This window comes from Gymnoscopelus microlampas, assembly GCF_963454915.1.
Source record: "Gymnoscopelus microlampas genome assembly, chromosome: 21".
Lineage (NCBI taxonomy): Eukaryota > Metazoa > Chordata > Actinopteri > Myctophiformes > Myctophidae > Gymnoscopelus > Gymnoscopelus microlampas.
Window position 1 is genome coordinate 25,256,059 of NC_139958.1, and position 12,120 is coordinate 25,268,178.

The 12,120-nt window shown below is 42.2% G+C and overlaps 1 protein-coding gene across 1 annotated transcript in view; it reads left to right on the forward strand.

Moving 5' to 3' along the window:
- The first annotated feature begins 1,072 nt into the window (after window positions 1–1,072).
- Window positions 1,073–12,120, forward strand: part of sh2d3ca (SH2 domain containing 3Ca) — a 70,821-nt gene continuing 59,773 nt past the window's right edge. The window contains 5 exon segments of the mRNA XM_084046888.1: window positions 1,073–1,232; window positions 2,985–3,245; window positions 3,782–4,096; window positions 4,507–4,636; window positions 7,929–7,968. Of these exon segments, the coding sequence (XP_083903014.1) occupies window positions 1,214–1,232; window positions 2,985–3,245; window positions 3,782–4,096; window positions 4,507–4,636; window positions 7,929–7,968 (765 nt within the window). The 5' untranslated portion in view covers window positions 1,073–1,213.

Below are 12,120 nucleotides of genomic sequence, written 5' to 3' on the forward strand. Positions count from 1 at the left end.
CTAGGCAGGCTATAACTACTGTTTTACAGTCTATAGATTATATCATATATTCACTGTAGATTTGACTGTACATATTGATCCATTTTGTCTCCCTCTGTGTAACGGCTGACCACGCACGCACGTACGCACACACGCACGCACGCACGCACGCACGCACGCACGCACGCACGCACGCACGCACGCACGCACGCACGCACGCACGCACGCACGCACGCACGCACACACACACACACACACACACACACACACACACACACACACACTTTACCCCTGTGCCACCCAAGCGTTCATTAAGCACTCTAACATTGTGATCACTTTGATTCATCTGAGTTGCATATGACCTGTGACTTTTGCCTACATGCCATATGCTTTGTCTGCTACTTTAGAACGCAATTAGTCAATAGTCACTATTAGTCCGTTCCTTTAGATAACTCTCTTTCTCTCTTTCAACATGTCTTCGCCTCCTAGACAGAAACAGTGGACTTTTTACCAGATCACCCATTTACTACTAATACTATTGAACTTGGTAGAAGAGCTTGCGACCGTGGCACTATCTTGCAGACTTTACAATTTGCATCATGATGCGTTGTGAAAAACTGAAATATAAGGGCTTGATAGGTTAATGTGTGTTTTGTAATAATTCTAGTAATTATATCAGCAGCATCAATATAAATATTGAACAAAGTCTCCCTCTCATGCAGAGACACGAGACAAACTGTCTAGGCCAGCGGACTATCAACACATTTTCATTTGTGCCAGATGGCACTGTTCACGTCACGCCCAGTGCCATCTTACCCAGGCAAACATAGATCATACATCCACATCTCTGAGCCGTGACTTCCTGTCATCTCATAAACTCCTTTCATTTCCTCCTCCCCTCAGCCTCACACAGGAAGTGTCAAGTCAGCCCTGCCCTAGCTGCTTACCTCTCTATACCCCCCCCCCCCCCACACACATACACACACGCACACTCACACTCTTCCACCGCATCTGTCATATTCTCTCTCTCTCTCTCTCTCTCTCTCTTTCTCTCTCTCTCTCTCTCTGGCCGGGGTAGTGGGGAGGAACTGTGTTTTATACAGCTCAACAAGTGTTCAACGAAGTCATCAATCTCTCTATACTTCTTCATGTCCACTGTCTTGTTACCCTACAGCTTTTCTAGCGATCGACAAGTCATTCAGCTGGACCCTGTACGCACACTTGCAGCCACAACATGAGCTTACGGAAACTAAGTGAGTATAGTGTGAGAGAGTGTGTGTGTGTGTGTGTGTGTGAGTGTGTGTGAGTGAGTGTGTGCGTGCGTGCGTGCGTGCGTGCGTGCGTGCGTGCGTGTGTGTGTGTGCGTGTGTGCGCGCGTGCGTGCATGTTTTCGCAATCACCTGTGTGTGTAGTTGCAGAGTGTTGGCAATGTATTGCTACATTTGCTGTCATTTGAAGGTTATGTTGACATGCAAAACTGAACTTTCAGCGTACTTATTCTTCTTTTTTTCTCCATAGGCTAAAATGCTATCAATCATTTTGTAAGAGCCGGTGCCCTTGTTTTTAAATTATCTGATTTAGGAAGGAAATGTGTTGGAAATGGAGCTACTGTAGATCATGTCGAAGTGTCCTTGAGCAAGACACTGAACCACTAACTGCTCTCAGGCAAGTGTCTTGCATGGCTGGCTGCCTGTGTGTGAATGTAACAATACATTGAAAAGTGCTGGGGTCACCAGTTTTGAACCAGGAATACACAAATTAATGTAACCACATACAGGCATATCATGCATTTTGTGTGCAACAAAATGCTGCAACTACAAAAAAATATGTGGTTGACCACATCTCCCTCTAATAACTTGAGCTATACAGCCGTGCAGAAAACCACAAAACTGTGCCAAACAGAAGTTTCGAAATGTGTCACACGGTGCACATGCACCTTGTTAAATGATTTGCATTTATTGCTGTGCTGATGTTAAGTATAATTAGAGGATTCAGCACCGGTTAAGCTTTTTACCAAGAAGCTCCAGTGCAAGCCAGATGTTTGTTAGTGTCAGGGTACCCACCTGCTCTGCTGTGCTACGTAACCTTACGTACAGGTTTATGTGTAGGGCATCTGAGTCAGTAAATTACATAATCACTGTCATAACGCACCCTACACGCAGTTCTGTCAGGGTCTCCTCTAGACTGTGGAACCATTGGCGCACATGTTTGTATGTCAGAAACTGAACAATGTGGGCTATTTGCATTTTATATTATTTTTTTTCTTTCTGTTATTTTATTGTGTTGTGTATAATTGTGATATGGATCTCCCTGGGTCTGAAATAAACCGCATCATTGAATTGAATTACCAAGAACATTGAGCAGAGTAAGTAAGTTAAAACTAGAACTGTGTGCTCAGTAGAGTAAACGGCAATTCAATTCTATGCCCTTCCGTGCTGCTTCTGTTTGTGTGGTTGGGGGCATGTGATGACAATGTCTTGGGTTTGTGTGCATGTATGAAAAGGGACACGGCAATGGGAGGAAGGGCTCTGAAAATGGATACTGATCGTTAAAGCCTTGTGTCAATTATGTTATGCAGGACCACAGAAAACAAGTGTTTCATTATGCTTTAATGTGTTATCCTGAGTTATATTGTGAGTTTACTTGTATAACTTTTACCAAAAAAAAATCTATGGCCATGTAACTAAAGGAAAACTAAACAACAATAAAATCTGCACACCAGAATGCTGCTCCCCTCGTGGGTATTTTATTGGTAACGTTTCGAGTCGGGAGGCTCTTCCTCAGACCTCGTAACTGAAGTACACAATGCAATAACGAACTTACCGTGAAGAAGTTAAAACAAAAAAAAGTTTAAAACCACACATGAGTGGTTGTAAAATGAATGTGTCAATGTGAAGAATGTCTGAAAATCAGGCATTTCACAGCTGCACAAGAACACAGGTGTTTTGTCAATTCTGACCCATCCTATCTTTCCCCTCAAACATAACCCTTCCCAACACCTCAAGGTTTCAAATGGTTCGGCAGCCTCACCAATCTCTCCTTCCGTCGCTCCACTGATAAGTCCAAGCAGAAGCCTACTGATGGAACCACCAGACCCACCCATAAAGAAGATGATGACACCTGTCACAGAGCCGCTGAGACAACAGTAGATGACATGAGTGCCATGCGCCCACGTACTGCCAGCTACATCCAGTCCAGTGACAACTACACACACATAGGCACCCTGCCACGTCTGCTGTCGAGGAAGAGGGATAAAAGTAGCAAAGGTAAAAAGCCTATTTAATACTTTGTCATGTGATGGAATCACATGCTGAATCTACAAGCTCACAACGTGTTGCAGATTCCTGATGCGTTGTGGGCTTGTAGATTGTTTTCAGCGCGCAACTCTGTTGTACAATGGAGTGTAAAATAAGCATAAGGTATTAGTTTCAAGTAATAGTCATTAGTCAAATAATTAACTACTTGTTTGATAATGGAAAACAGGAGTCACATTTTTCTTAAGTGCAATTCCCTTTGTGTGTGTGTCATACATACAGTATGTCGTCTCTGTCGGGTGGAAAACTCATATGTCCAAAACTGTTACTTTTCAAGATTCTAATTCAAAAGTAGCAGGTCTACAAGCAGATCTGCTACTTTTGATGCTTTTGTGTGACGCTGTAGTATGATCAAGTAGGACATTAATTTACAAAAAAAAACACAAAAAGTTAAACTATGGACATAAGAGGTTTCTGCTGACAGCAACGATATTCTCATTTTGTCTCTGCCTCTTATGTTTAATTTCTGTTCTCTCTCTTTCCTTTAGGGGGCCCCAGTAGTAAGAAGAGCAAAGAGAAGAAGGACAGCCTCAGCAGGAGCCAGAGCCAGAGACCTGCAGCAGATAATGTTTGCAGCTCTCCCCTTCTTTCAGCCCTCTCGTCTGGGGCAGGGAATGAAGTCAGAGATCAGGCTGGAGATGGGCTGGAAGAACATTCCTCAACCATATCCACAACCTCCTACAAGGTTCCTGAAAAGAACAACGTTACAAGCACACCAAGCATCTCTCCTGAGACTGCACTTGCCTCGAATGACGTACTGCCATCTAGTGGTTTGAACACCGCACTGCCACCGGAGAATTCAGGTAGACGGGCCATCACAGTGGAGTTGCATAACAACTCTGTGTGTATCACACAGTGGTGGAAAAAGTACTCACATTTTTAACTTAAGTAAAAGTATCAATATTGCAATGTTGAAATACTTAACAATTAAAAGTCTGGAATTCTAAATTTACTTAAAATACCAGTACAAAAGTACTGGTATCAAAATGTACTTAAAGTACCAAAAGTAGAAAGTACTCATTATGCCGAATGTCCAATTTCACAAGTTTAAAAATGTACAAAATGTATACAAATCTTTTGAAAATAGCCGATCTACAAGTTCACAATGCAGTACAGTACTTGAGCAAATGTACTTAGTTACTTTGCACCACTGGTATCACACCAGCATATGTGTCCGTGATCGCTGAAACTCTAAGGGAAACTTTAATTCCAGCCATCGCCCAGGGGAACCGTGTGACAGCTTCCAGTGGGCCTGCTGCACGTAACGTGGAAGAAGAGACCAAAGTAGAGAAAGGACAGGACCAGAGCAACCATGCATCCCAACCTCCTGCCAATGTTTGCAGGTGAGTTATCTGAAGTCTTCATGTTGTGGGTGAACATTATACGCAGAGACAAATGAATCAAATTAAATCACAAGAGAAATTAACCACCTTCAACCTGACATTATTATTTTATCGTTAGGTGAGAATTATATATATTTAAATTGTAAACATAAAAAAATGATCACATCACATTGCAATGCATTGTGAGTTTGTAGGTCAGCTGTTTTGCTACTGGTCATAGACAAAGTACAGTTAATAAGTGGTTTGGATCTGATGATTTTGACCCAGTCTTTCATATTTTTGTAAACTCATTCAACTATTGCACACATTCCTTAGTAAGCGTCGTGCAGTGTGAAATGGGTGTCGATGGTACAATTCCCAGGCGATGGGATGTGAGTCAAGAAAACAAAACAATTGAATCCATTTCTTTAAGTTTTCATTATAACAAGGAAACGTCAATGCTGTTTATTGATTAGAGGCCAATGGGGAGTCTACCGCTGGGAAAAGTTTTTTGAAAGCTTTTGTTTTGCTTAGCCTAAAGCTATCATCGTATGGATTTATTTGACACCCAAGAGACCCGTAATCCGCAAGATTTGTATCTCACATGCAGTTCGCAATATTGTTGCTAATTTATGAACCAAGTCAGCATTTTCCTATAGAGCCCCCCCTTCCCACCTCTCACATTTTCTCATTGTGTTTTCTCATGCCAAGTTATGTTCCAAGTGTGATGTGATGATTTAGTGCATGTATCAGGTTGCAAGTGGGATTTGTGTGCGTGCGTGCGACGAGTGCACATGCTCATGCACACACACATGGAGCAGAGCCCATTATTTCAGCTCATTATTTCAAAAACTCTATGGTGCGTATGCATCTCTGTGTCTCTTTCTGTCTATCTGTCTGTCTCTTTCGCTTTATCATTCTCTCCTTCTGTCTCTTTCTCTCCGTCTTTATCTCCACCAGGCCGAAGGCTGGGACGGAGATTATGTTTTAAGTGTGTGTGTGTGTGTATCCGGAGTTTTATCTCGCACACTTTTGGACTGATCAGCACAATCAGCCTCATTGGTGGCGCTATGGCCATAACTCTTGAACCATAGGTCATGCAATAAAATATATTTTCCCTTGGATTCCGTGGACCATAACATAACTTATACCAAGGAGGTATACAGATGAGGATAGTTACTGGTTAAGTTTATAACATCCATAGCTGTAGTATGCTACTGTCGCAGTAATAAATATTATAACTTCAGTAGAACTACACGATAAAAATATCTATAAAATCATAGTAGTATGGAAAAGAAAGTATGTAGACAGCAGTCATGTTAGTTGCAATCAAATGTCTACAATTTAAATAAATAATTTCTCTGTTTCTCTGTTGTTTTCTGCTGTGGCATGGGAACTACACTGCTCTCAATCGCAAAGTGCTGCAGAGGGTCGTGTTGAGTGTACACAGTCCAGTGCAGGCCCAGATTAAAACCCTGGGCATTAATGTCATTACCCGATAAATCACCACTCATTGTCTAGCTTCCAGCCATTTTAATTTGGCTGTGCATTTTGTTGAAGACCCAGGTGCTGCTTTGTGCAGAGTCATCATAGCACAATGCCGGGGCACAGCTGAAATAAATAAAAGTATATGATAAACGTACTGTATACAGTATGTATGTATGTACTGTATGTATATATATATATATATGTGTATGTTATATATACAGTGTGTGTGTGTGTGTGTGTGTGTGTGTGTGTGTGTGTGTGTGTGTGTGTGTGTGTGTGTGTGTGTGTGTGTGTGTGTGTGTGTGTGTGTGTGTGTGTGTGTGTGTGTGTGTGTGTGTGTGTGTGTGTGTGTGTGTGTGTGTGTGTTGCTGCAATGTTGAGAAGTCAAAACTATAAAGAATTCTGATCGTGGTATTCACCCTATTGGATCCAAAGCAGCTCACATTTCAGGCATTAATACTTTCATAGCTTTTTAAGCACTGAATATTTACCATATATTACCCAAGCCTACATCAATCTCAAGGGAGGCATTTCATTTATATAAAGCAATTAGAATAGTGTGTTGTTAATAATTCATTCTCACACTGCAATTTACAGTACAACCTTTATCTAATGATCGTAGCAAGGGAACAGCTTGTTTCAGCTCTTGACGGTGGACTTAGCACTCAGGATTTGACTGTGTATAAATACTGTACAATCTTATACATTATATTTCAGCTGTGCACCGTCATAGTGAGCTTTGAAAAGGCTATGCTGAATGTAATATGCAATATATCAACATTCCCAAGGTCCACAGCACTGCCTTTGATCTGGACTCTCTGTGAACATGTATGTAGCAATTACGCTCCGCCCTGCGTCCTATGAGACCCATCTTGTAAATCCGCCGTGGGAACTGCCCTGATTGAACTTAAAACCTCCTTGGGCATGTAATTGCCCTGCTCTCTCTCTCTCTCTCTCTCTCTCTCCTCCCCCCTTCTCCCCCCAAAGCGCTCTCTCTCTGTATCCTAAAGCTTTCTCTTTCTATGTGTATCCTAAAGCGGCTGATAATGCCATGAGACTGTTACACACAGTGCAGGCTTTGACACATGATCTCTGTGTATTATAAGTGTAAAAGTGTGAGTTATGTGTGATGGGCTATGGGGCCCTGGAGATTTCAAAAGAGCAGCTTCACATCGAGGCCCTTTAGATGCATGCATACCAGGGGTTGGTAGATCACCCATCTAACCATGTTCTCTCAAATGTGAACTGCTTCAGCATTTAACACTCCTGGATAAGTAGGTCATGGGAACATTGCACTGTTTTCTGTCCATGCAAACATTCACTGACTGACCGCACCTGTTACATGACATGTACAGTATACGGGCAAATGTTACACAATGAAGGATACTGTACACATCAAATGTTATTTGACTCATCAACATTTACTTTGATTTAGGGATAACTTTTAGGGAAGTTTTTAGGGACCGGAGCCTTTTTATTAACAAGGGGGATGACAACACTGCAACATGCTCTGGATGGAAAGGGGGGGTTGCAATCATGGTGGACGCAGTCTTCAGTATGCTACCGACATGCATGTTTTCAACATTCAGTTGCTAGGAGACGTGAAAACCATTTTCAATAATCAGTCAGTTAATAATAATAATGAGGATTATAATAAAAGATTCTTATGGACCTTTTGTGTAGGTTACCTACTGAATAGTGTTTACAGGAAGTTCACAAATGTTAGAAAGTTCAGGACAACCAACGTATATTTGATTTCAAGACTAACTTATCTCTGATTTAATTTTACATCCTTTCCCCGCTTTCTCTTCTATTCTGTTTTCAGACACATGGAGCCTACAGGAAACCAGGTGGAATATGACCAGGTAAGACTGATTTTTCGTGTGTGTGCGTGTGTGCGTGTGTGTGCGCGCATTCGTGTGTGCGTTAAGCCTCAATTATACTGTTGTACCACAGTGTCTTACCCGAGCCATTATCTCAATGTCTAGTCTGTAGATTAGGCATAAAGACCTCCATATTGCTTTGTTTGTGACTACCTATACATCTGTGTGTATTCTGTGTAAGTCCTGTACGTTTTTCATGCGTGATGTACATACCTGGAAATGCATGTGCCCCAGTGAAAGAAAGCATGCGTGATAGTGTTTCGCCCCCCAGAAGTAGCTTATGTTGCTGGATAAAGCCTAAATACCACATGCTTTCTACACCAGCAGCATAAGGCTTGCTGCGGTAGAAAGCCTTGAACAACAGTGAGATTTAGTGCCTCTTCTCCATTAAAACGTTTCACCTAATTGTCTGTAAAAGTGAGTCCCTTGTCCAAGACACTCTTCCTTTTGCTAAGCGGTTAATACCTTTAGTTAAAGTCAAAAAGACATTTTTGTTAAAAAAAAATAATTATACATTGTGTTAAATGTCTTCATATTGTGTTTTGCATTCCCAAATACAACATAATGTGTGGGGGTCTCTCTCTCTTGCTTTCTCTTGCTCCTCTGTAGACACACACTCACCGTGGCAGATTGTGTGTGTGTGTGTGTGTGTGTGTGTGTGTGTGTGTGTGTGTGTGTGTGTGTGTGTGTGTGTGCACTCCCACACACACCGTGTATGCGCGCGCGCGTGTGTGTGTGTGTGTGTGTGTGCGCATGTCATTAGTCATTAGCAGTTTTGCATCATCGCCAGAATGTTTTGACTGTATTCAGCCCTAAACACCCGGCCAATCCTGTTTGAATGAATTCCCCTATCTCCAGCAATATTAGATTAGCATTTTATGCTAGCTTTGAAATGTAATTGTAGATGATTACTAGCCCCTTATACTTTTGCAATTATGTCCATTTCAGCAGGTTCATCTTGCGTTTAGCCTAATTCAGTGTGCCATTTAGCTAATTGAATCTGGAGTCAGCAGTGCTGTCAGCACTATGAGGCCATGTTGCAATCCCTCAGCCACTAGGTGGAGCTGTAGAGCTGATTTATGTATTTGGCATGAAGCAAAAAGAAAGCTTACACATACTCTATACCAGTGGTTCTCAAACCTATACATGACTGACCAGTCATATTCGGCGCTTTGCTGGCCAGGCTTGGAATCGAACTTGGGGTAACTGGGGACTCGTGCTCCCCAGGCGGGCTCTGTACCATTCAGCTATGCCGCCTCTGCTTAAAACTGGTGGAAACGCAAGCCGGTTCGCGGCCGGTTCCGTGAAGGTTCCAAGAATCTAGAACGAAACCAGTTCTAGAACCAAAGCTCTATACACACACATGCTATAAACCAGTGTTTCTCTTTTTCAATTCAAGGACCACCAGTTTGATATGCAGTAAGCCATGGACCCCCATTTGATATCATTTGTTGTATCACTGGGACCCCAATCTTCACAGTAAAATCCTCAGTGTTCATTTGACTCATTGAGACGGTGTAGAAATTGAACCAACTGGACATTTGGTTTAATTTGGTTCCGGAGTTACAGACCTGTAAAGTTCCCTTTTGGTTCCTATAACCATCAATAATTATAGCTGGGGGTCACCGGACTCCACATTATAGGAACCAGTGCTATAAACTGCCTGGGAGACTGAGAGGGAAAGCAGAGAGGGGATATGAATATGTAACTTTACTGAGCTGTTGAACTCCTGGGATAGATTCTTTCAGTTGTATTGATTATATATCAGAGGCAGAGTGGTAAAAGACTTCTCCTATGACTCTGACCCATATTCACATCGTAAAACGAATGCATTTGTCTGCGAGTTCGACTAACCACAACAAATCGACTACAGTGGCGTAATGCTTAATTTATACGCAACGGATGTTGTGTGCCGTAAATGGCCGATCTGTGTTGTGATCTTGTAGATTGGCTATTTTTGAAACATTTTGAATAGGGATTAAGTGGTTGAGTTCAGTTCGTGGTTTTATGGGTTTATAAAAACATTTTGCTTGTAAGTTAGATGTTTTCAAATAAACACTTTAATCAAAAAACATTTTTTTCAAATGACAAAATATGGGTCAAAACATGAGTATATATATATATATATATATATATATATATATATATATATATATATATATATATGTATATATATATGTATATATGTATAGATACTGTATATATACAGGTACTGTGTATGAATGTTTTAACTGTCTAACATATCAATTAAATTTGAAATACAGTTCATAAGATAAGAACTTAAGAAGCTCCATATCTTGTCTCTGTGCTATATTGCCTGAGACAGTTATTATCATCATTGCTTCCGGCAGAGTTTCCCTTGAGCTGACCTTTGCCTCACCTCCTCTCTCTCTGCTGTCAGCGGGTCAGACAATCTCTCTCTCTCTCCTTTACCTTATGTTGCATCGCTCCAGCTCTCCATCCTGTTTAATTTCTCCTCCACCCCGTCCCCCGCGCGTCCTCACCCACGCCCCAGTGCTTCCAGCCATATCTGTCTCCCTCCACTCCTCTGAAACATTTATGACAGCTGATGTTTAAATCAGGACTCGGCCCCGAGTGTTCAGAAGAATACAGCATCATCTCACTATTGACTCAGAACACACTCACTCACCTGCACATGCACACACGCACGCACGCACGCACGCACGCACGCACGCACGCACGCACACACACACACACACACACACACACACACACACACACACACACACACACACACACGGAGCGACGCAAGACAATGAGAAAAACAAATCTCTCTGACTGATTTGATTTGACTTGAGATGAGCAGTCTGAAAGACAGAGCCCAATCAATAGATGAATCCCTAGAGCACATTTATTCATGCTTTACATTGTGTGTCCATTGTTACTGTAAGGTTTCCGATAGTTGAGGCCCGGGTCGGTCGAGCACTGTTTACTGTTTTTTACTGCTGTATTATGTTTTTAGTTTCACTTTCAGTATACATATTTGGGGGGGGGAGGAATGATGTATGTCTATGTGTGGCAATCTGCACTTCCTTCTCTTTGTGTGTGTGTGCGTGTGTGTATGTGGGTCTGTGTGTGGCGGGGGGCTGTGTGTTTGCACATGCACACAAGTATATCTATTTATAGATGTGTATATTTGAGTGTACAGTATGAGTATGGGTACACTAGTATACTGTGTTCCTCTGTATGTTTGAGTGTGTTTGTTTTTGTCTGCAGCCCAGCCCTGCTTTGTCTCTCAGCCTCTTTTTTAGTGGTTTGGAGGTTCTTTAAAAGGAGGGAGGGGGAGGGGGGGGGTTCATATGTGGTTCATTAACATATGTTTGGCACGCGACTCGCCCATTGAAGCTTTAAACAAAATCATGTTCAGTGTGTATGCCTGCTTGCGTGCATGTGTGTGTGGGTGTCAGCTGTGTGTGAACACTCTTGATTAAGAAACTGGTTTGAATGTACAGAATGTGTGTGTGTGCCCTACTGCCCCATGAGATTAAATCAATTGTGTGTGTGTGTGTGTGTGTGTGTGTGTGTGTGTGTGTGTGTGTGTGTGTGTGTGTGTGTGTGTGTGTGCGAGAGAATGAGACTGTTTCAGTAGATTCAGTAATACCAAGGCTGGTCTTTGCTAACACGCCCATCCAAGGTCTTCTGTTACTGTCATCACACGATCAGGCAGGCTGACAAAGAGGGCGAGAGAGAAACACACATCCACATGAAGAGTGAAAGACAAGGAGACAGATACTGTAGCTGCACCACAGTCAGAATGCATAAACCCTATTAGTGCTGATATTTGATCAAACATACCGTATATATTATAAACCTATCTACATACAGAGAAAAGAGCACCACAGCGCCTCACCTAATGTTCACTACACGGCCCAACAAGGGGGTTATTTGTAGGCATCGGTTTGCTTTCTTTAGACAGGACTGTGTCGACAGACATCAGTCAAGGCTAGAGTGGAGGTGACATGAACACAGCAGGTCCAGCTGGACTCGAACAGTTGTAATTATAAGCACAATGCAGTAATCGTTCAGTCCCTGGTGCACCCCCAATAAAAGGGGTTATTTTAGATGGAAAATGGACCATAATGATCTCCCTAAGACATTACTGCGGACCACCTT